Here is a 25,607-nt window from a genome sequence, read left to right as displayed (position 1 = left end):
GTTTTTAAAAAGTGGATATAAAACTGTAAACAGCAGATTACACACGCTCACTAAACAACAAATGTCAATGGTTTTGGTGCATTTAATTTTCAACATTCATCAGAAATTTTTCAATTTTATTTACTAGAAATACATTAGTTGTTCACCAAAAATTTATGGAAGGGAACTAAAAACAAAGGCTTTTAGCCAAGTATAAATGCACTGAAAGCTGGGTGCTTATGGCTAACACTTGCAAATTCTAGCTAGCTGCTCATAAAATTGAGATCTGATGCTCTTGGTTCAGAGCTAGCCCAGGCAGAAAAGCTAAGTAGCTAGCTTTAAGTAGAAGGGCGGTTCAAGTGGTAGAGTGCCAGCCTTAGTGAAAGTCAAGTGAGAGAGTAAGGCCCTGAGTTCAAGCCCCAATGCTGGCACACGCACACGCACACGCACACGCGCACACACACACACACACACACACACACACACACACACACACACACACAGAAAGAGAAAGAGAGAGAGAGAGAGAAAGGGAGAGAGAGAATGTATGAGGGCTGAGAATGAGGCTTAGTGGTAGAGTGCCTGCCCAGTATGCATAAAGTCCGGGTCCAATTCCTCAGTACCACATAAACAGAAAAAGTCAAAAGTAGTGCTGTGGCTCAAATGGTAGAGTGCTAGCTTTGAGCAAAAGAAGCTTAGGGACAGTACCCAGGCCCTGAGGACCTGGGGAAGGGGGGAGGGAACAGAAGGTGGGAGGGACAGGGGCAGAGGGAGAGAAGGAGGGAGGGAGGGAAGCAGGGAGGGAGGGAGGGAGGGAGGGAGGGAGGGAGGGAGGGAGGGAGGGAGGGAGGGAAGGAGGGAATAAGTGAACCAATAGAGCAAAGAAAAAGTAGTAAATAAATTTAGGGAGAAGAACATAAACAACACTGAAAAGGAGAAACCAGACACTCAGAATCAGCTGTGAAATACTAAAGTAAAGCACATGACAAAACCCATGGGCTCTGCAACAATCAGCCTATACCAATCCTGATCGCAATACCAACATACCCTCCAACTGCTCAAACTTCAAAGGTCATTCTACTTCAGGCCTGCGAGATAGCCCACAATTTTTCTTTCAAAATATCTTCCAGTAATCGAGCACCAGTGGGTTTCATGACTATAAATCCTAGCTACTCAGGAGGCTGAGGATCCAGTCCAAGTAGGAAAGATCAGCACAAAGCCAAATGTGGAGCCATGACAGTGTCGGTGACTATTGCGGGGGGGGGGGGGGGCGCATCTTCTAGTCAATACAGGGAACAAACAAAATGAGTTCTCCACTATCTAAAAACAGAGAAGGAAGAGGATAGAAGGAGAAAAAAGTCTTCCAGTAAGTCTGAGAGTTGCTAGAATAATTCAGAAATGCAAACTTCAAAACCTTAACTATATTTCTACAGTACAGAAGAGTGCTGAAACACTACTTTTCAGCAAAGCTGTATGTGGCAATGCAAACAGCAACCACACACACTGAACCCTGCCACATTTCCATTCCCTACCTTACAAGTATACTCTGCATTGCTGACATTCCCACAGCCAACTGGAAATTACACGCCACCAGTTTTGTAATACCTGCACAATGGGATGCCTGGACAAGTAAAGTCTGAAAACTAAATACTGCATGTAACATCTCTATTATAATCTCACTCTACAACAGTGGTAACGACCTCATTTCTTGTTTGCCAGATTCGCCTCTGTGGATTAGTCTAAAGTAAGAACTGACATTCCAGCTGTCTAGCAGCAAGCAGCAGCTGCTCAGTGCAGAATGCAAGCCACAACAATGCCTGCAGCCTTCAAGGGGACACAACACATATACCCTCACCTTCAAAGGTTTCGTTTATAAGAACTTTTTTTGAAATAACCAAGGTTTACTTTGTATAATTTATACATAACATTATCACACTAGAGAAATTAAGTTAAAACATTAATTTAGGTGTCAACTGATGAACAGTTATGGACTAACTTTCATATACTATGCTGTCTAAATTCGACTGGACACACACACTCTAGGGTTCTGAGACAGAGTTTTCTGATTATAGCCCAGACTGGTCTTGAAATATAATCCTCCTTCCTCTGCCTCCCCAAAACTGGGATTAGAGGCATGAACCACAACCACCAAGTAATCTGAGCACATTCTTAAGTGTGAAATAAGATTCAAAGTTACTGGTTAGGAAGTGGCACAGTGGTTGAAACTGGTAGAGCACTACAACATTGAGTGAAGACCTCAGAGATAGTGCACAGGCCCTGAGTTCAAGCCTTGTGCCCTAAAGAAATAAAGAAAGTGACTGGTTATCACATATGAATTTGACAGATTTGGTAAAGTGATTTAAAGCATTTATTCAGGGGCTGGGAAACTGGCCTAGAGGTATAGATTCCTCAGTACCACACACACATACACAGCCAAAAGTGGTGCTATGGCTCAAGTGGTAGAGCTCTAGTCTTCAGAAAGCCCAAGGACGGTGCTCAGGCCCTGAATTTCAAGCCACAGGACTGGCCAAAAAAAAACAACCAAAACTTTCTTTGGAACTGGGCATGTGGCTTAATGATAGAGTACCTGCCTAGCATTCATGAAACCCTGCAGTACCACATAAACAGAAAGAGCTGAAAGTATCGCTGTGGTTCAAATGGCTAAGTGCTAACCTTGAGCACAGAGAGTTTAGCCCCTGGACTGCAAAAAAGGAAATAAACAAAATAAATAAATGTATTAAAATGCTCTTTTCTACAAAGAGGGGGGCAGGGGGAGAGGGAGAAGGGAAGAGGGGGGTGGGAAGGGGGAGGGGGAGGGGGAGAGGGAGAGAGGGGAGAGAAGTAACAGGCGTGGCCAGGCACCACTGGCTCACACCTGTAATCCTAGCTACCAGAAGGCTGAGATCTGACAACTGTGTTTCAAAGTCAGCCAGAGCACAAAAGTCCATGAGACTCTTATCTCCAATTAACCACCAGAAAACAGGAAGTGGTGCTATGGCTCAAATGGGAGTGCGCTAGCACTGAGCTGAAGAACTCAGGGACAGCGCCAGACCTACAGTTTAAGCCCCACCACCCCACCACACACACACACACACACACACACACACACTCACTCACTCTCTCTCTCTCTCTCTCTCTCTCTCTCTCTCTCTCTCTCTCTCTCTCTCTCTCTCACGACATAGACCTTTAATTTTTCAAATACTTAAGTACTGAGACTATCTACAAAGCAAAATTATAAACATAAGCTTCTATTCTGCCGTAAATGTTTTTAATGTTTTTAAAAGGAAAAAGAAATGACTCTTATCCAAAGAAACTTAACATAATCCATTGTTCCAGTTTAAATTCATAGAAAATACTTTTTTAAAAAACATTTCAGAAAACCTCATTTTCTCAGCTGGTGAGTTGTCAGAATAAATAGAAGACAGTGTCTGGCAAGGTGACAAACACATGGGTCAATGTCAAATACAAGCCAGTCTCTGTCAAGAGCAGAGCCAAATTCCAGTATTTCAATTTAAACTGTGTTATCTAACTCAAATATCACCATGCCACTGCAAATCAAAATTGTTTCCTTTAAAAAAGAGCTTTTACCAAACTGATAGTGTATAACAGATTAAACAACTCTTTTACCAATCTCCTCAGTTACTACAAAGCAAGGCATCAATGTATAATTATAATAAAGGGACCATTTAACAATTAATTGAGCCAGCACAAGCTAACCCTCCAGGGCTTAGGAGTTCAAATACTTGCTCAATAAGCAAAAGGGCAGAGGATCATAATATAACTGCAGGAAATCTCAGTCCAATTATACTCTAGGTAAATATAAATTTTGTTCTACTGTGCTTAGAACTCTATCTGACACAGCCCATTGGACCTTGTAGCATCCAGCCTAGAGATTCAACAAAAGAAGGGCCTGTGCCTTTCAGTGTTTCTTCCATACATAATGTACTCATCAAGCACCACCAAGGTCCAAGTAAAGCAGAAGCTTCCTCAAGACTATCTGCCCACAGTGCCAACCAGCCAGTAAGACTCATAGGTTGACTGGTAAAGTCATAAATATTAACACCTCTTAAAGACACTGGTTGGGCCAGGAGTGTGGCCTAGTGGTAGAGTGCTTGCCTAGCATGCACTATTGTAGCTCAAGTGGTAGAGTGCTAAACTTAAGCAAAACGTGTCCAAGGCCCTGAGTTCCCAGCCCCAGGCTGGCAAAAAAAAAAAAAAAAAGATACTAGTTATTGTAGCCATTTTGTAATGGTGACAGCTCACTGTGTTTCCCTCAGATTCTACATAAAGTCTTTCCACCATAAACAGGAGGGGTTTCAAGTGAGAGTTTGCAATTTCCCCTATCCCCATGCCCACTCTCTGACCCCCCCCACCATTTTTTAAAACTGTACTGGGACTGAATTCAAGATCCTACTTGGCTTACTTACTCAAGTGGCATATACCACTTGGGTTATAGCCCCAGCTTGTATTTTCCTGGTTATTTGGAGAAGTCTCGTGGACTTTTTTCAAACCTTCATCCTCCAGATCTCAGTCCCCAGAGTCCAAGTGTAAGACACCAGCACACAGCAGGAAGTTAAACTGCTGTAACCAGGGCAGAAACTCTCTCAAGTACTACTTTATTTGTAAGGGTCATTCTGTGCCTGGTAGAACTTGATAGGAAAGAAAGAAACAAACAAACAGAAAAAATTATACCTCAATGTTTCCATCAAAACATAAGGTAGACATGAGACATGGTTATATTAACCCTACTGGGCCTGGTGCTCACTAAGTAGTTCTTCTAACACTAGAATTAAAAAAGCAGGTGAACTAGGCTGAAACCAAAAGCAGAGCAGAGGTAGACAAACATGGCCTGCATGCCAAAAAATAAACAAAAATAGCACAGCATTTCCCGATGAGTACGTTTTATATAAAAGTTACAATGTTAAGAGTTGATAAAGTTTTACTGGACACTCATTTATATATATTATCTACTGATACTATCTCCCCCCTCCTCCCCCCACGCCATCCCGTCCTGGGCTTGAGCTCAGGGCCTGAGCACTGTCCTTGGACTTTCTCAAGGCTAGAGCTCTACCACTTGAGCCTCATCACCACTTCTGGCTTTTTTCTATGTATATGTGGTACTGAGGACTCGAACCCAGGTCTTCATACGTGCTAAGCAAGCACCTTACGACTAAGCCAAACTCCCCACTCTGTTTATGCTATCTTGACACAAGGCAGAGCTCAGTAGAGACACCTTTGCTTTGGAGAAAAGATGATGAAGCAACAAGAATGCAGGTCCATCTAGAACAGAGCTTTGATTGACACATTCTCACCCTCCCAAATACAGAAATACTTGCCATCAGTGATGAGTATAAACTGTACGTGACAAGGAACTTGCAGTCATAATGTTGGAGACACTCTATTATCCTTGTGAACACATTAGCAAACAGGTTTATTCTGCATACGCTAGGTATATGTACCAGCATCTGACACCCACAGTAACATGTAGAAAGATTCTTGGGTAGTCTGTAACAGACAGGTTATGAGCATTTCTCTCATATCCCAGTCCTGTGCATGTTAATTTGGGGGGTGGCGGGCGGGGGAGGGGGAAGGAGGTCATGGGGCTTGAACTGGGCCTGGCCGCTGTCCCTGAGCTCTTCAGCTCAAGGCTATTGTCCTAGCCTTGAGCCAAGCCCCACTTCACATTTTCTAAGGTTAATTGGAGATAAGAATCACAGGTCTTTTTGTACCCAGGCTGGCTTTGAACCTTGATCCTCAGATCTCAGCCTCCTAAGTTGCTAAGATTACAGTCTGAGTTACCACACCCCTCTTATCAAGATTTTTAATACCGGCTTAAATCACATACGAATCTTAATAAAAAAAATTAACAGATTCTGATTCAATAGTTCAGAATTAGAACCTAAGATTGTGTGTGGCTAGCCCACCCCCAAAGGGATATTAATCTGTGGCCAATGCTTTGATCAGTTCATGTCACATACCTAATGACCTTTCCCTATTAAGTCTACGAAGACATTGCTCGTCTCTGTATTTCTACCACTTGCTCTTTTTCTTTTCTTCTCTATTCTTTTCTTCTTTCTTTCTTTTTGGTCAGTCGTGGGTTTGAACTCTGGGCCTGGGCACTGTCCCTGAGCTCTTCAGCTGAAGGCCACCAAGGCTACCACCCTACCCCTTGATCTACTGAGCCATTTCCAGTCTTCTGGTGGTTAACTGGAGATAAGAGTCTCACAGACTTTAGTGCCCGGTCAGGCTTTGAACTGAGATCCTCAGATCTCAGCCTCCTGAGTAGTTAGGATTACTGATGTGAGCCACAGTACCCAGCTCACTTGCTCTTTTTCTATCAAAGCTAACTTTTAGAACAGTAGTTTTTCTAGTTCCTTTTGACACTTGGAGATAAAGTATTTTCATGTGATAAGAGCTTTCTTTTACTTATGAAGAATTTAAATATCTTCCTAATATACACTAAAAGAACATCATTTGGGGGCGGGAGGGGTTCCTGGGACTTGAACTCGGCCTGAACACTGTCCTTGAGCGAAGCCCCACACCCCATTTTCTAGAGGTTAATTGGAGATAAGAGTCTCAGGTCCTTTTGTGCCAGGGCTGGCTTTCAACCTTGATCTCAGCCTCCTGAATGGTAGGACTACAGGAGTGAGCCACCGCGCATGGCTAAGGCCATCATTTTTTAGACTGGGAAACATAAAATAAAATTTCAATTATTAAGAACGTAATGTAATCTACAATTAAAGAATATTATAATATAAAGGTAAGAAATAAATTTTCACAACTGGGGTTTTTGTTTGTTTGCCTGTTGTCCTTGAGCCTTTTCAAGGCTAGAGCTCTACCACTTGAGCCACAGCACAATTCTTGCTGCTTTTTCTGTGTATATGGTACAGGAATCGAGCCCAGAACTTTATGCATGCTAGGCAAGCACTCTACCACTGGGCTACGCTCTGGCCTTTCACAACTGTTTTAATGACACACACTGAGAGCTCAAACAGTCAAATTTTAGTCTAACAGCAAAGTCCCTCCTACCTGTTATGGGTGAAGTGCACACCCCTCCCCAATCACATGGTTAAGGATCGACTCTCCACTATTTCTGAATATAACCTTAGAAACCAAAGTTGAACATATAATTAAAATTAATGTAGGCTCTTATTCAGTATGCCTGATGTCTTTAGAAAAGGGAGAAATCCAGAGAGACTAGAGATACACTATTCAAGGACAGTGACAAGTGAAAACCAGGAATGTGTCAGCCAAGAAGTCATGAGAGACCGGGAACAAATCCCCTCACCGCCATGCTCCCTTAGATAATCCTTACAACTCACTGATCTTGGGCTTCTTGCCTCCAGAGGACATATTCTTGTTCAGCAACTCTCTGCCTCATTGTGCTTCCTCTCAAAAGAACAGTCTACAGCTAGGCAAGCTGACTCATGCCTGTAATCCCAGCCATTTGAGAGCCTGAGAGGTGAGCTTGATAGTTGTCATTCTAGGCCAGCCCAAGGGAAAACGTTTTCAAAAAATCTCAATCAGTAATAGCTGGGCATGGAGTTATGCTACTGTAACCCAACCCATGGAAGCAGAAATCAGGAGGATCAGTTTTCAATGACAGGCCTGGGCAGGGAAATCCATGAGATTCTTTATCACCAAAACTAACCACCAAAAAGCAGAAAGTGGAGCTGTGGCTCAAGTGGTAGAACACTAATCTTGAGCACAAAAAGCTTAAAGGCAGCGCTTAGGTTCTAAGTTCAAGCCCCAGGACTGGCTCCCCCATTTCTACTTCCCCAAAAGTAATTTCTGCAAACCAAAGCTGGAGATTCAGAGGTAGAACACCCACCTGGCAAGTGCAGGAGCTGAATTCAAAATACACACACATATATACACACACACTACGGATCCACAGTGGGGAACTCAGTATTATCTTATTAGAGACATCATTTATAACGTTCTCTACAAGTTGTTAATGTTCAAAAAGAACCAAACATAACCAGATGTGGTGACTCACATCTGTAATCCCAGCTACTCAGGAGGCTGAGATCTGAGGATCCTGGATCCCGGGCACTAAAGAAGACTCCAATGTTTGTGAAGTAATGCACCTTCTATCTGGTGACTATAATGTAACCCTTCTATTATTACAATTACTATAAAAAATATATGAAAGGGCCAGGAGTTTGGCCTAGTGGTAGAGTGCCTGCCTAGCATGCACGAAGACCCAGGTTCGATTCTTGAGTGGCTCAGGGTAGAATTCTAGCCTTGAGGAAAGCCCAAGGACAGTGCTCAGGCCCTGAGCTCAAGCCCAGTACTGGCAAAAATAAAAATAAAAATAGTGTGTGTGTGTGTGTGTGTGTGTGTGTGTGTGTGTGTGTGTGTGTGTAAAAAAGAACATAAAACTCTTATCTCCAATTAGGAAATAGGAAGTGGGCCTGTGGCTCAAGGGGTAGGGTGGTAACCTTGAGCTGAAGAGCTCAGAGACAGTGCCCAGGCCCAGAATTCAAGTCCCATGACGCCCCCCACCCCCCACACAGAACAAAACACACAGAACCTCTGCAAGTAGGTAAAAATGAGGGAGGGAGGGAGGGAGGGAGGGAGGGAGGGAGGGAGGGAGGGAGGGAGGGAGGGAGGGAGGGAGGGAGGAGGGGAAGGGGAAAGGGGAAAGCGAAGGAAGGCAGGCAGCTCTCCACCTGAGCTCAAGGAACAATCATATGAAGTATAAATGCAGAAATCTCAAATAATTTGGTTTATATATAGTTAACTCTGTCTTATCAGATGAGTCTGCATCCATGGACTCAATCAATGACAAATGGACTTCATTGTTGCTTTTTAGTATCCCAGATACTTTATACTTTTTCCCCATCCCAAAACATCTCCAATAGGTTTTACTGTTCTATTTTCATAGTTGTAAGCAATCTATTTCAACCAAATTAACCCTTCTCCATCCCATTGTTAGCTTAACTCCCGGTCCCTCGTGCCCACACTCTATAGTCTATTTTTCTTTCCTAGCCCCTTCTCCAATAGCTTTCACTGATTTACATATATAAGCGCAAAGGACTGCACAAGTATTCATCCTTTAACTTTTCCCTTCCACTTGCCCTTTTTCCTAAGAAGTTTGATTCATGTTCTTTTTGTCAATACACATAATAATTATGTTCATGGACATACATACATATCTACATGCCCATGGATGCATGTAATTTTTTTTCTTTTTAGCACAGACACAGTCCCCCACTACCGCAAACTATGCAGTTGACTCTCCACATTTGGGGAAACTGCAGGGGTCAGCACATCCAGAGTGCAATGGATAAGCCTCGCCCTGGGAAAACTCCTTCATGATCATGTTATCTCCCCTGTCAGGTAAGTACACATGCATGGGGTTTTTCTTGTTGTTTTTTTTGTTTTTTGCCATCTTGGGCTTGGGCTCAGGGCCTGAGCACTGTCCTTGGACTTTCTCAAGGCTAGCACTCTACCACTTGAGCCTCAGCACCACTTCAGCTTTTTTCTATATATGTGGTACCGAGAAATTGAACCTGGCAAGCACTCTACCACTAGGCCAAACTCCCGGCCCCAGATGATGCATGTATTTTTAAGTCCAGTTTGCAGAAATGAGTGAAAGCACACAATATTTTGTTTTCTTGAGAGTAGCCTGTCTCAGAATGATGTCCTTCAATGACATCCACTTCAGATGGAAAATATTTGAAAAAAAAAAGAAACTGAACATGCACAGACATTTGACATTTTCCCATGGTATAGTATTTGTATGCCATGTACACTGTATTAGGGATAGCAAGTAATCTAGTAATGAGTGAAAGTATATGAAAGAAGTACACAGGTTATGTGCAAATGAAGCATTTGCACACACCATCTACAGATTTTGGAATTTTACAGGAATACCAGAACCAATCCTCCACAGAGACTGGTGGAAACAGTACTTCCCAAAGCACCTAATTAAGAACCAAGTATTTGTGAAAATGAACTACACAATTTGTGAGCAAGGAAAAAAGAGGAGAAAACTAGAGGAAAGTGAAGGAGGGGGTGACATTGTCCAAAAGGAAATGTACTCATTACCTGCCTTATGAAATAATAAGCTCTCTGTACAGCAATTTATTTATTTATTTTTATTCAGTCTCCATAGTGACTGTCAAAAATTGCCAGTGCCGACTATATTGCAAGTCATCACGGCGGGGTTTTGGAAAAGTTTTCAATTAGCAATAATCACGCCTCGGATAAACCTCATTGGCTATGATACTGCCACTGTGCAAAGCTTGTACAGCACTTTAATAAAAACAAATTATATTTAAAGAAAAAAAATCAAATTCTCAGCACTCTCCTTCCACATATTCTTTGGAAAACAAGGAGAGAGAAGTTCTTCAACATCCAAAAAGTTGTTACTCTGCAAAAGATACAAGAATGTACAACATTCCTCAAACCTGTCTTCTAAAAATCAGTGTTTCTTAGGGAGATAATTGTATAGAAATAAGGTGCCACAGTCTAATGAACAAGGAAACAGGTTTTCTTCATGTAAAGCAGGTTTCCTTAAATGCGGAACTTCTCAGAAACAATAATTATGTTCCTGTCATGAGGGAACAGCTGGGGTAGCATTTCCCACAAGCATCTGACCACTAACATGCTACCTGTCTCGCTCAATATTAAGAGTAATGTGCCCACTTTGAAAAAGGATGAGCTGCATTCAGTGTTACACACAACAAGGATACCCATTACCACAATAGAAAAAGAGGTAGAAGGTAGACTGCTCCTTATTCTAAGTTAGCATAATGCAATCATGTCTAAATGATAAGATATTTTATTTATTTCTCATGATATAGAGTTAAACAGGTGTGATGGCACACAAATCCCAGGATTTGTGACAATGTGTGGTAATGGCATACATGAAAGAACCTTTGGCCAGGTGCCAGTGGCTCACACCTGTAATCCTAGCTACTCAGGATAGTAAGTTCTAAGGATTACAGTTTAAAGCCAGCACACGCAGAAAAGTCCCTGTGAGATTCTTATCTCCAATTAATTGCTAAAATCCAGAAGTGGATAGAGCTCTGGGTCAAAATGGTAGGGTACTAGCCTTGAGCAAAAGAGCCCAAAGAACAGTGGCCCCAGGCTCTAAGTTCAAGCCCCAAGACAGATAAAAAGAAAAAAAGAATCTTTGACAGCTGAAACATTCTCACTGTCCAATGGATGTATCTGAATCAAAGATAAATGCTGATTCAGGCATTGCCATGCAACTTCTAACATCTTTTAAAAATCACGGGGCCAGAAGTTTGGCCTAGTGGTAGAGTGCTTGCCTAGCATGCACGAAGACCAGGGTTTGAGTCCTTGATGCCACATACATAGCAAAAAGCCGGAAGTGGTGCTGTGTGGCTCACGTGGTAGAGCTCTAGCCTTGAGAAAGTCGAAGGACAGTGCTCAGGCCCAGAACAACAAGGAAAGAACTCTAATTAACACTCAAATCAGGACGGGGTCCAGTAGCAAAGAAGCAGGTAGCTCCACTGACCCAAGTGCATCCTGTGTTTACTAACTCCCACCCCCACTCCGCCACGCTCACGTCTACTCCTCTGGGTTCCACAGCTTCTTGAGTCAGCAGAACATCTCCAGATCATTCCCTGCCCACACTGCGCAGACTCCGCCGGCACATCCTTACCTCCAGGTCTGTAGACCACGTCGTCCTCGGTGATGTAGGAGGTGATCTCGCCGGTATCGGTCCTCTCGTAGCGGGATTTTTTTTTCGGTGGTTTCTTCTTGTTCTTCTTGGTTGACTCTTCCGCGGTGGCACTGTTGTCGTTGTCCTCATCTTCACTGTGATCGCTCTCGGCGTAGTTTTTGGCTCCTCCTTCCAAGGTGCAGCTTCTGCGTGGCCTTGAGTTCTCGCTCTCTCTTGCTTTGTCTCTTTTCTCTCTCTCTCGGTCCCGATCTCGGTCCCGATCCTTCTCTTTGTCTTTGTCTTTGTCTTTGTCGGCTGTCATGATTCGCCACGTGCCTTCTTCTGTCCTCTCACGGCTAGGCCTCCGTGAAAGGTAGACAGTAAGCCTGGGCTTCAGTCTTCTGAATTTCTCACTCAATTCCAGGGAAAATCCAACCACTCCAACAACCCCAACGAGTCAAAAATGCTAGCAGAGAAAAGAGAGGAGGGGGGATTGGGTTTACTTTCATGGTTCCTCTTTAAAAAAAATAACAATAAGTCGTTGCACAAAGGAGTTGCTATTTAACAAGCAGGTTATGAGTACAATGCGTCCTGATCGGTGCCACCGCTTTAGCATTTTCACCCATCCCTCCCTTTCACACCTTTTCCCTCACTCTTCTTCATTCTGTAGGATACATACCAGAAGCTTTTTTTTTTTTTTGGAGGGGGGGGAATCCAAGCACTGTCCTTGGACACTTTTTTCTCAAGGCTAGCGCTCCACCACTTGAGCCACAGCGCCACTTGGGGCCTTGACTGTGTATGTGGTACCGAGGAATCGCATCAAACTGTTGGCTGAGTGCATGCTAGACAAGCACTCTACCACTAGGCCACACATACTGGATAGATGACTGTTCTTCACACCCTTTTATTTCCCTCCTAATATCATGAGGTTCTCTTGTTGATGTTGGGGGTTTTTTTTGGGGGGGAGGGTTGTTGTTGTTGTTCTTTCTTGCCAATCCTGGGGCTCAAACTCAGGGCCAGGGCAATGTCCCTGGGCATGTTTTTTGCTCAAGGATAGCGCTCTGCCACTTGAACCACAGCACCACTTTAGGCTTTTTTCTATGTATATGGTACTGAGGAATCGAACCCAGGACTTTGTATATGATAAGCAAGTATTCTACCACCACTAGGCCACACTCCCCACCTAATATCATGTTTTGTTAAATCTTTTTTTTCTTACTCATTGTTTATACACAAAAGCTTCAAACAGGTTATAATTAAAATGTTTAGAACAAGTGATACACAATTTCAATACGGGTTTTGGCCTTAGCTTCCAAGGTTTGAGGCTTTCTGCTTCATTAATTAAAAAAAAAATAATAAGGGCCGGGCCGGGAGTTTGGCCTAGTGGTTAAAGTGCTTGCCTAGCATGCATGATGGGTTCGATTCCTTGGTACCACATACATAGAAAAAAGCCGGAAGTGGTGCCGAGGCTCAAGTGGTAGAGCTCTAGCCTTGAGAAACTCCAAGGACAGTGCTCAGGCCCTGAGCTCAAGCCCAGGACTGGCCAAAAAAAAAAAAAAAAAAAAATAATAATAATAATAATAAAACCGTCTACATCCTAACTGGACTTTCTGTGTATCAACAATTCTCTGTTAAGAAAAAGAGAAAGGAGTCTCACACCTATAATCCTAGCTTCTCAGGAGGCTAGCTAAGATCTGAGGATGGCAGGTTCAAATCTAGCCCCAGGCACTAAAGTCCCTGAGACTCATCTCCATTTAACCACTAGAAAACCAGAAGTGATGCTGTGGCTTAAGGGGTACTTCAGTAATCTTGAGCTCAGGGAAAGTGCCCAGGCCCAGAGTTCAAGCCTCATGACTGACACACACCCCCAAAATAAAGCAAAAATATCCTCTAGTTGACAACATATAATGGAAAAATTTGCAAATTAACTTAAACCTACAAACTACAGTGGGGAAAGAGCATACAAAATAAAAGATTTCTATACAAAATAAATTTGGACAGCCTTGGAAAATGTCATAATTCATTGTCTTCTGAAGACTGCCTTTCTCAAATTTCCAAAGTACCTTTCAAGAATAAATGTTTGAGTCAAACAGAAGTAACAGATTTAAAATAAGAGGCTACACCTTGCAAATCTTTCCTATCTACCATTCTAGGTATACACCAGAAGAAAAAAAAATCATTTCTCTATAGAGATTTACTATCTACTTTAACAATATCAATTCCAGAAAAAACATCCTACCTTTAGGGAGTGAGTACTAGGATGGTTCCACTATGAACAGCTCCCCTAACACACTCCTCCAGAGCTAAATCTTTTAAAGAATCTCCAACTCTGCAACTCCAACACAACTTTAATTCATATGTGTATATATATACATATACATATACATATATATATATATATATATATATAAATTAGTACTGGGCACCAGTGGTTCACACCTGTAACCAGGGGGCTGAGATCTGAGAATCATAGTTCAAAGCCAGCCCAGACAATAAAGAACGTGAGACTCGTATCTCCAATTAACCACCAAAAAAATCAGAAGTGGCACTGTGGTTCAAATGGTAGAGTGGTAGCCTTGAGCTGAAGAGCTCAAGGACAGTGCCCAGGCCCAGAGTTCAAGTCCCAAGACTAACCCTCCTACCACTCCCCCCCCCTCAAAAAAAGAGAAAACAAAAAAAAATTGTTGAAATGTCAATTTTAGAATTCTTCATAACCGGGCCAGGAGTTTGGCCTAGTGGTAGAGTGCTTGCCTAGCATGCATGAAGGCCTGGGTTCGATTCCTTGGTACCACATACATAGAAAAAAGCCAGAAATGGTGCTGAGCTGTAGCCTTGAGAAAGCCCAAGGACAGTGCTCAGGCCCTGGGTTCAAGCCTAGGACTGGCGGGGGGGGGGGGGGGGGGGGGGGGGGGGGGGAATTATTCATAGCCAGTCATTTTTGTCTTCCATCTCCTCTAGTAACTCATCTCATTTCCCAACAATCTTTACTAAATACTAAGTGTCAGATGTTCAGAACTAAAACTACAATGAAGAAAGCCTGATCCTAGCTCTCAATGCAACAAAGGAAGGCAGCAATCGATCTGAGAGCCATCTGTTTCTCATGTTACTAAAGCCAGACAAAAAACAACATGTGCAAACAAATGAAAGACTGGCCCTGTTTACTTAGCCAACAACAGATTAGTTTAAAATTGTAGTCTGTAGTCCTTCCATGCAGAGAAAATTCTCTTTGCTCATGCCAGAATCGTAAAAATTTTTACAGATTAAATGCACAGATCAAAACTGATACTAGCTTAAACTTTCCTGTAAGCATGTCAAATATCCTTAGAAAATCAGAATAATAAAAACCTTAACAACCACCTTGGGGAATGACCCAGGAAGAAACAATAATGCAATAATGCCAGAAGGTCATAGAAGGCTGAGTGAATACAATGCCAGCTTTGATTACTTCTCTCCACTGAGGACAAGCATTTTCAGATAGGATTTCAATTTTTTTGTTGTTGTTGATTGTGGGGCTTGAACTCTGGGTGCTATCCTTGAGCTCTTTAGCCCTACCCTTAGAACCACAGGCTACTTCCAGTTTTCTGGTGGTTAATTGAAGTTAAGAGTCTCAAGGTCTTTAGTGTCTGGCTGGATTTGAACCTAGAACCTCAGATCTCAGCCTCCAGAGTCTAGGATTTACAGGCGTATGCCATCACGTACAGCTAGGATTCCAATTTTTAAGAATATTTTTTAAAAAGAAAACATACTGGTAGAGTGCTTGCCTAGCATGCAGGAAGACCTGGGTTTGATTCCTCGGTACCACATATATAGAAAAAAGCCAGAAGTGGTGCTGACACTCAAGTGGTAGAGCTCTAGCCTTGAGAAAGTCCAAGGGCTTGAGCTAAACCCAGATGGCAAAAACAAAACAAAACAAAAAAGAAGAAAGAAAAAATTATTCAGAAAATTCCCAAGTCCCTGAAAGCCACTGGTATTAGTAACTGAAAATACAGAAAGTGACAAACATATTACATTCTACACCACAGTTAGGTTTAGAAAAAGAGCAAGCCAATCATCCTCTCTACCCCACCCCCCAAAAAAAGATAAACTAACATAGTTAATTAAAATTTCTCTCTAACATGGAAACCTTATCAAGACCTACGGGTGGTACAAATTAAGGAGAATCTTAGGCTAAGAAGCTCAACTAAGATGCAGTTTAGGACGGAAATGACTCTCATATGTAAGAAAAAGATTATTCTCCCGGGTATCAACAAAATATCTACTCCAGAAAAGTTTGTTTAAAAAATATTATTCCATGGCCGGGAGTTTGGCCTAGTGGTAGAGTGCTTGCCTAGCATACACGAAGACTCGGGTTCGATTCCTCGGTACCATATGCATAGAAAAAAGCTGGAAGTGGTGCTGAGGGTCAAGTGGTAGAGCTCTAGCCTTGAGAAAGTCCAAGGACAGGGCTCAAGCCCTGAGTTCAAGCCCTAGGACTACCCCCAAAAAAGCAGTGTTACATGTCACACATGAAATTCCAGCTACTTCGGAGATTGAGACCTGAGGTTCATGGTTAGAAGCCAGCCCAGATAGACAAGTGTGTAACACTCTCGTTTCCTGTTAACCATCAGAAAACTGGAAGTGGTACTTTGGCTCCTAGTGGTAGAGCACTGGCCTTGAGCAAAAGATGCCCAGAGAGAACACCGAGACCCTGAGTTCAAGCTTCAGGACAGGCAAAAAGCAAAAAAAGAAAGATTATTTCAGCACTGATAGACAAAAAATAAATTCAGTTTCATTACTTCCTATAAAATTAGACAGTTTCCATTTACAAAGTCAATGTTTTCCTAGTTATCTCAAAATCAAGTATATTTTCCTATTATTTTATTATTAACAGATATACATACAGTATATATTTATATAGTCAACCATAAGATAACTAAGAATGTCAGTACTACAAAGACAAGGTCAATCCAATTTTCAAGTACATGTGGTTCTAAAATGTATCAATATGTTTTTCCCTAATATTCAGACTGATTTTTCCGAGGATCAGTATACTGTGACCAATAATGTGTCATCTGAATAAAGGAACTCACAGGGAGCCCAGATGGTGCTAAGAAGGAGAGCTGTCGCTTCAATATGCTAGAAATGATACGCAGAATAGATAACAGAACTTCACCTTTATAGCAATGTTAGGTCAACAGAGCAATTTCCTCATTCGATCCTTTCAATAGCTCAGGAAACTGAACCGGACAGCATTGTCAACTCACTGTACAGTCTAAAAAGCTGCACAGAGATGATTTATACAAGGCCACACAAGCAATGAGGACAAAGGAAGGATGCAGAAACAGGTCTTACAGAGAAAATCCTGCCTGACCTGATTAGGACCTACTGCTTTCTGTGCAGCTGGCCTCTAACTCCCCACAGGCACCAACCTGTCCTCCATGAATCTAGGCTGGTAATTTGGACTGACAGTTTTAGGGAACACATTCATTCTGCTTTCTTCTCCAAGAATGACAAAAGAAATGTTTTAATGTGTTTGTTAATTACTGCTCAACTCAATAAAGCAGAAAACATAGTGTAACATATTTCAAACAATAATATAGTCCAAAACACAAAGTGTCACCTAGTTCACTGAACACCTATTATCTGCTACTTGTGGCCATAGGTGTTGAAAAACAGCAGAGAAACACACAAGCATCCCTGCTCCTTGCAGAGAATGGAGACAGCCTCATGTCCACACAAAGGAAAGGCTGTGAGTGAGTGGGCCATTATGTGAGAATTAGGGGGATACAATTAAACAAGATGCTCAGGGAAGACTCCCTAAAGTGGCTTCAACAATAACACCAGAGCAGTAGGCAGGAATGGAATGAGTTGAGGACTCAACAATAACTACCACTCAATGGAATCTGGCCAGAATGGCTAATTAATGAAACTGCTGATCTAAGTGTTGAGTGGGAAAAACCAAGAGCTCAGGGACGAATGGGTGGTGGTCATAACAAACACATGAAGGAGATTTGGGCTATAGCTTGGTGGTAGAATACAAAGTTCTGGGTCCAAGCCCTACAAGAGACTAAGTACACACAAAGGTCCAGTTCTAAATTTGGTTCCCTAATTAGTTTGAGACTAACAATGAAGTAAATGAAAATAATGTGTGTACACATCATGTGCATGTATACACACTAGTACCAGAGCTTGAACTCAGCCTTGCTCTCATTACTTGTTTATTGTTCACAGCTGGCACTCTAATACCTGAGGCACACCTCCAATTCAGCTCTTTGGCCGATTTGGTTTTAGATAGTCTCCTCAAACTTTTCTGCCCAGGCTGCTCTGAACAGCACTCTCAGATCCCGGCCTCCTAAGGAGCTAGAGTTTTATTATGAAAAATTTTAGTGTTCAAAACAATGATTATTACTCTTGCTATGGAGAGGATGGATATACAAAACTTAACAAATTAAATGTATTCCCAAAAGCAGTACTCCCAGGATTCATTACGGTTAGTTTCCTCATAACTGGCACAATTTGGCCAGCTGGTTCCATTTTGTTTTAATCTAATCAGGAACAAGACAATTTTACTGTCAAAGATACAGAACTATTCTTCATTACTTAGTTACTTCAGGATACTTCAGTCTCTACAAACATTTTATAGCTGCAAGATGAATCCAATAAATTCCTCACAATGTTTCTCAGAACCACTTCAAAGTATCAACAGTTCTGTTCTGCTCAAGGTTCAAGTTCATGTAAGCTTCCCCTGGAGGTGTGGATTCAGGATGGGATGGACTGAGCAGCTGAGATTCAAGTCTTGCCACTGCCATATGCTCCAGGCCTTGGGCAAACTATTCTACCTGTCTGAGTCATCATTTAGTGCAGGATAGGACAGACAGAATGCTTCTGATCAGCTGCTCACAGCCCATCTACTTGAACTGTTAAGTTTGTATAGCCCATAATGATGTTATGCCTATCAAATGACACTTGGCAGAAAAGATCTATCCTGCTAATGAAGATAATACTTAGCTACTTCACAGGGTAGCTGAAATAAATTAAGTATAAAGCATGTAAACGCACTTGTAGTTGCAAAGTAAGTCACAAACTCAACAATATATACTTACTTCAATCATGGCTTACTATCAATAGCACAGTATACTATGCAAGACAGAAATGTCACCAGAAATCATTTCTATCCTCAAGAAACTCACTTGTCCTATAAAAGCATCCAATAATGAATAACTGATGACAAATGAAATAGAAATTCCAAATTACCTTCGTGTGGATCATGTAAATTTCCCATCTCTAAGAAAATGCATTGCCATTGTCTAAGCTGTTCAAGCCACATTTTCTATAGAACTCACCTGATTTCCACACCAAATGCCCCCAGGGAAATTTAATTTATCCTTATTCAACCACAAAATTATTTGTGTTTTTCAAATGCCCAATTACATACCAATAATTTTGCGCAGCTTTCATGGTTTACCAACCATTCTGAAAGTTTGAATTTATCCATCACTCCTTCTTAGTTTGCCTATTTCAAGTTATCACCATCTCCCACACAGAGAGACATATGCTTTCTAATTAGTCTCTGTGACTATAAAAGTTTAGTTTTGTTGCCCAATTCATCTTCCAACAAAGCCAATCACTTTAACTGTCAGCATACCACTGGGACATGGGGGACAGCTTTACTGAGACTTAATTCATGTAGCATTTAATTGGCAATGCAAAATATGCACCATTCCTTTTTACAGACTACAGAGACCCAAAATCAAGTCATGGCCCTTTCTTTCCTTCTCTGGCTCTCAGTCTCAGTCACTCCCCCTACTTCACTCCTGAGAGCTGCCTCCAGTCCCTGGAACCTATCTGCTACAACATTCTCCCCTTCCCCTTAGCCGAACTTCCACAGCCTCAAGCACTTCTGTTCTCCAAACCTAGGGAGCCTCTCAGGCCGACCGGAGTCCAGCCTCTAGTTTTGCCCCATCCTACCTGCAAAACAGTCTGCAAGCATCCTACCAGTACTATCAATCAGTAACTGGAGCCACTTCTCCAATAATGGCAAAGTCCTTGAGGACAAAGCCTTCATGTGTCACATCATAGTCAATGAAGCAAACTCACCAAAGTTTCTGTCTCAAACCCACTACAGTTTCCTACTAATTCTCATTTCACCATTCAGCATCAGCCAGAGGGCTTCTAGGAAAGTCTCATTTCTTGTTTTCCTGATCTCCTTTAGATGCTACAAAGGTATCACTTAAATACACTCAAACTATAAGGACCTTCACGCTCCCCATTAACCACTCTTCTAGGTGGTCTCACCATCTATGTCCCTGCCCACTGTCATGGCAAGGGAATATCTAAATGTGGCATTTCTTAATCCTCATTCCAATACCAATAAAATTTCCTTCAAATTCGTCTACTTCCAATACCCAAATTTTAGTTGATGCTACTACCATGACTTTTCCTTGACCATTTCTACCAAGCTCCTTGACTGTCTCAAGCCCAGTCATCTCACCCACAAGTGAGATTCTCTGGAGAATATTTCATTTCCGCACTAAATGCACTCACTAAAATCTTCATGTCCTGTGAACCTTTTCTCTACTGCAACCGAGCTATGCCTTTCAAGGGGTTAATGGCATGTCTGGCTCCACTTTCAAGTATTTCAGAGTGGTACCCCACTAGAGGAAACACACACACACACTGTATCAACACCATCTTCTACAAAGCCCTTTCCTGGCCCCATTTCACATCACTCTCATCTCCCGACGGACACCGCAGGGATGCTGTGGGACTGTGGGGCTCTGAGCACACAGCCCTGCACTGTGAGCATATTTTTTTCTCCCTCTCTGCCATGCTAATCTCCTCTTCCAACTGAGGGGATCTCCTATTCTTCTTTCATCTCATAATTCTAAAGCAACTTCCTCAAGAGAGTTTTTCCTGTCCAAAATTACTACTAGATTCCTTTATAGTACTTCTCCCAATTGGAACTTTTACATTAATTTTTGAGATTTGATTAACTTTGTCTCTACCTCCAAGCTACACTACATATTCCATAAAGAACTAGCCTCTGACTATTTGTGTGTTCTCTTGTATTCACTACCCAGGCAAATGAAAATGAAGAATAAATTACTATTTCTCTCTTCTCATGCTCTCATATATAACCTAAATCAATAAAGATGGTATTATGTAGAGAATTTTATTTGAGACAGAAGATATTTCATAAACAACAACAAAAAAGGCTTGAACTGGCTTAGAAGCCATAAATAGGATAAGGAGAAACAAAATGGAGCAAACAGAAAAAGAGAAATCGGCTTACTGCTAGCTCCCACCTACTCAATGTTAGCAATGTTTCAAGATATTGGGGTAGGGGCTGGGAGTTTGGCCTAATGGTAGAGTGCTTTGCCTAGCATGCACGAAGACCCAGGTTCGATTCCTCAGCACCACATACATTGAAAAGGCTGGAAATGCTGCTGTGTTTCAAGTGGTAGAGCGTTAGCCTTGAAGAAAAGGCCCAAGGATAGTGCTCAGGCCCAGAGTTCAAGCCCCAGAACTGGAGGAGGGGGAAGATATTGGGATAGAAATGAGAACACTAAGTCAAGAAAAATTCAGCAAGGTAAAACTGTGCCTTCTGCAAAAGGGAGTGCTACTAATAGGAAGCAAAGAATACAAATGCATAATGGTTTTATCCCCAATGTGTTACTGCCCCTCCTTCCAATTGGTCAGAACTTGGGTCCACAATCTTGCCCAACTGGCTAGATTGAAAGGGGTTATGAAAGCAAGGAATGTGGATTAATTACAACAGCTTCTTCCAAAGTGATGGCTACCCTTAAAACAATGGTGGTTGGGGCCGGGAGTTTGGCCTAGTGGTTAAAGTGCTTGCCTAGCGTGCACGAAGACCCGGGTTCGATTCCTTGGTACCACATATATAGAAAAAGCCAGAAGTGGTGCTGAGGCTCAAGTGGTAGAGTTCTAGCCTTGAGAAAGTCCAAGGACAGTGCTCAGGCCCTGAGCTCAAGCCCAGGACTGGCATAAAAAAAAAAACAATGGTGGTTATGTCATGCAACCACTTTGATAGAAAAATTCTAACTCCTATATCACAAGGCTAAGATCTGAAAGCAGCCTAGGCAAAAAAGTCTAAGGGATTAATTTCCAATTAACGCATAAAATGCTTGACTAGAGAATAGCTCAAGTAGTAAAGTGCCAGACATGAGATATGTGGTCCTGAGGTCAAGCCCTGGTAGGAAAGGACCAAAAAAAAAAAAGTATTCAGAGCTGGGCACTGGTGGCTCATGCCTGTAATCCTAGTTACTCAGGAAGCTGAGTTTTGAGGAACTCTGTTCAAAGCCAGCCTGGATACTGAAGTCCAAGAGATTTTTTTTTTTTTTGAGGGGGGCAACTCTGAGGCTTCAACTCAGTGCCTGACCTTGGGCTTTCTCAAAGCTAGGGCTCTACCACTTGAGCCACAGTACTGTTTCCAGCTTTTTCTATATATGTGGTACCACAGAGGAATTGAACCAAGGCTTCATGTATGCTTGGCAAGCACTCTACCATTATTAGGACAAACTCCCAGCCCTAAAGTCCATGAGACTCCTATCTTCAATTAACCACCAGAAAACTGGAAGTAGCACTGTGGCTCAAATGACAGAACAGTAGCTGTGAGCTGAAAAGTTCAGGGACAGCACCCAGGCCCAGAGTTCAAGCCCCAGGACCGATACACACACACACAAAAAAAAAGGATTCAGGGCTGGGAGTTTGGCCTAGTGGTTAAAGTGCTTGCCTAGCATGCACGAAGACCCGGGTTCAATTCCTTGGTACCACATACATACAGAAAAGCCGGAAGTGGTGCTGAGGCTCAAGTGGTAGAGCTCTAGCCTTGAGAAAGTCCAAGGACAGTGCTCAAGCCCTGAGCCCAAGCCCAGGACTGGCAAAAAAAAAAAAGGATTCAGTTAAATTGTTCCTAGTGGCATCCACAAGAGGAAAGAGCAATGAAAATAAGTCTAACTAAAGAATATAATTAATGGAAAAGCTAGTGGAAGCAACCCTTCTATACCAAACACTTTACACATTGTTAATTCACTTCATCTTCATTATAATAAGGGTGACAGTATATTTCATTATTTTCTCTCTGAGAGAGAAAAGACACAATTCATAATTATTCAGGAAGCAAACCTGATCATCTCATCATCCTGTGTGTGACGCTATGCAGAAGGTATTATTGTTATATATAAATTATCAGTACAAAAAGCAAGCACAGTGAGACTAAATAGCAAGTGCATTAGACCTATGAATCCAATCATATATGCACTGAGACTGAATCCAAGGACTGGTGCATGCCACACAGAGCTACATCCTGAAGCCCCAGAATCAGTATTCTTTAACTGTCTAAAGTTGTGTGCTCCCCAAAAAGCCCAGTCACCCAATGCAATGTCCTTACAAGCAAACATGGTGCTACTGCATGCCACCAAAATGAAAACAGCATTTAGGACCATTCACTACATTTGACATCAGGAGTTACGTTTCTCAAGTGTTATTACTGTCATTGCAAAGAAACTATTTCAAATCCACTATTTCCCTAAAGAGGGAACAAAGCATGCCAAGTGCTTCTGCCTTCGGTGTTTCCTCATCTAGTTTGCTCTGGCATTCCCCCTTGTGAACAAAATCAGTGGCCAGCTGGGGAAGACCTAAGTGCACAGGCCACCATGGCCATGCCTTCTAGAGGAGTGGCTGCAACCAACAAGCAATAGGAAGCCACAGAAGACTGCTACAGGTGAGTGACTTGCTTTCAAAGGGAAATCAATGTTCTTTTCCTGTTCCCTTTCAAGGCAACATTCCTGGCAAAGAAAATATAGTGACTTTTGCCCTAGAAAAGGAAATGTCACTCTTGTATTCACTGTATAAAAATATAAAGTCTTTTTACAAAGAGCAATCTGCTGTGGAGAACATCTCAAAACATGTCACAGCATCACCAGTGAAGCTGCCAGGTGACCCAGAATTACCATCAGCACATCTGTAACTTCAGGCAGAAATAAGACTTCCACCTGAAACTGACACAGGCCTGGGAACCATTCCTCCATATTGCAAAAGTGTTCCACCTGACCACATCTAACCACTGAAACAAAAGCTGCCAAATACCCCCCCCCACACACACACGGCATAATTCTCTACATGGAAGCATAATGGTCATTTAAACACAATCAAAGCTGCTACAAGCTTATATCCTCTTTACCACAACATGTGGCTTACTGAAGGAATCTAAACAACAAATGGGGTACTATACCTCCCCTAAAAGACTCTAGGAGAAAACTGAAAACACTGGTGTACTCTGAGAATAAGAGCTTAATTTCTACCCAAAAGACCAAAGAACACATGAGAAGGCTATATAAAGTGGAAAGGAAAGGTATACAGAAGATCCCAATTCCAGGTTACAATAAACATCCCAATTAAAATCAACTAAGAGGTGTGCATGGTGGCTCACGCCTGTAATCTTAGCTACTCAGGAGGCTAAGATCTTAGGATCAATGTTCAAAGCCAGCCCGAGCACAAAAGGACATGAGACTCTTCAATTAATTTCTAGAAAATGGGAAGTGAGGCGTGTTTCAAGGGTAGAGCGGTAGCCGAGACCTGAAGAGCACAGGGACAATGTCCAGGCCCAGGGGTAGGGCAATAGCCTTGAGCTGAAAAGCTCAGGAACAGTGTCCAGGCCGAGTTCAAGCCCCATGGCCCACCAAAAAAGAAGGGAAGGGAAGGGAAGGGGAGGGGAGGGGAGGGGAGAGGAGGGGAGGGGAGGGGAGGGGAGGGGAGGGAGAAAAAACAACTAAGAAGCCAGCGGTTCACACCTGTAATCCTAGCTACTCAGGAGGCTGAGATCTGAGGATTAATAGTTCAAAGCCGGCCTAGGCAGGAAAGTAGATGAGCCTCTTATCTCCAATTCACCACTCAAAAACCAAAAAATAGAGCTGTGGCTCAAAGTAGTGGAGTACTAGGCTTGAACAAAAGAGCTCAAGGACAGCACCCCAGGCCCTAAGTTCAAGCCCGTCAACCAAGAAACATTCCCAAAGATCAAGTGCCCAGGGGAGGTATTTGAACTCCATCTTTAAAAAATATGGAAACTCAGGGGCCGGGAGTTTGGCCTAGTGGTTAAAGTGCTTGCCTAGCATGCACAAAGACCCGGGTTCGATTCCTTGGAACCACGTATATACAAAAAAGCCAGAAGTGGGGCTGAGGCTCAAGTGGTAGAGCTCTAGTCTTGAGAAAGTCCAAGAACAGTGCTCAGGCCCTGAGCTCAAGCCCAGGACTGGCAAAAAAAAAAAAAAAAAAAAATATGGAAACTCATTCTCACAGTTTCCTTTCTTATACTTTTTTTTGTGGTGGGGGATTGACACTTGGTCTTGAATTCAGGGTCTGGGTGATGTCCCTTAGGTTTTTCACTCAAGGCTAGTACTCTCTACCACTGTGAACCACAGCTCTACTTACAACTTTTGGTGGTTAATTGAAGATCTGAACGTTCAATTTCATAGCTGACTTAAAATTTCAGAGTAGCTAGGATTGCAGGTGTAAGCCAGCAACACCCAGCTTGGGACCCAGCTTGGGACAACAGTCTATTTTAAAATATCAAATACAGAAATTAGGAGCATGGTCTAGTGGTAGAGTGCTTGCCTAGCATGCACAAAGCCCTGGGTTCGATTCCTCGGTATAACATACACAGAAAAGGCCAGTAGTGTAGTGCAAGTGTAGAGCACTAGCCTTGAGCCCTGAGCTCAAGCCCCAGGACTGGCCAGGGGGGGAAAAATGAATACAGATGATTGCTGTTAGGTCTGCCTGGAAGAAATGACTTCTTCCCTTGGCTCTCTCCCCCTGTACCCTGGAAATCCCCGCCCAGCACCTGTAACCCTGGCAACTGGCATGTCTGGGGGCAGAGGGAGGTCCCTCAGTCTGAGGTATTTCCCCATCCTCTGACATCACATCCACTTCTGCTGTGGCTATAACTCTCCCCCTATATAATCTCTCACTTCCCACCATAAGCTTTCTTGCT

The 25,607-nt window shown here is 42.6% G+C and overlaps 1 protein-coding gene, 1 non-coding gene and 1 pseudogene across 11 annotated transcripts in view; all 3 read right to left on the bottom strand.

Moving 5' to 3' along the window:
• The window catches only part of Rere (arginine-glutamic acid dipeptide repeats), a 391,456-nt gene that overhangs the window by 240,951 nt on the left and 124,898 nt on the right, over positions 1–25,607 (bottom strand). For all 10 annotated transcript variants that reach the window (XM_090335897.1, XM_090335904.1, XM_090335906.1 and 7 more), the window contains exon 2: positions 11,621–12,086. In XM_090335897.1, coding sequence (XP_090192023.1) covers positions 11,621–11,942 — 322 coding nt within the window. In that variant the 5' untranslated portion in view covers positions 11,943–12,086. The remainder of the gene's footprint in view (positions 1–11,620; positions 12,087–25,607) is intronic.
• Positions 9,181–9,332, bottom strand: LOC150062557 (U1 spliceosomal RNA; annotated as a pseudogene).
• LOC150062556 (U4 spliceosomal RNA) lies at positions 10,094–10,233 on the bottom strand. Its single transcript, XR_016536031.1, has one exon. It is a non-coding gene; the product is annotated as a U4 spliceosomal RNA (small nuclear RNA).

Source organism: Megascapheus bottae, chromosome 6 (assembly GCF_031878675.1).
Source record: "Megascapheus bottae isolate mThoBot1 chromosome 6, mThoBot2.hap1, whole genome shotgun sequence".
Taxonomy (NCBI): Eukaryota; Metazoa; Chordata; class Mammalia; order Rodentia; family Geomyidae; genus Megascapheus; species Megascapheus bottae.
This window is presented reverse-complemented; position numbering and strand designations above follow the sequence as displayed.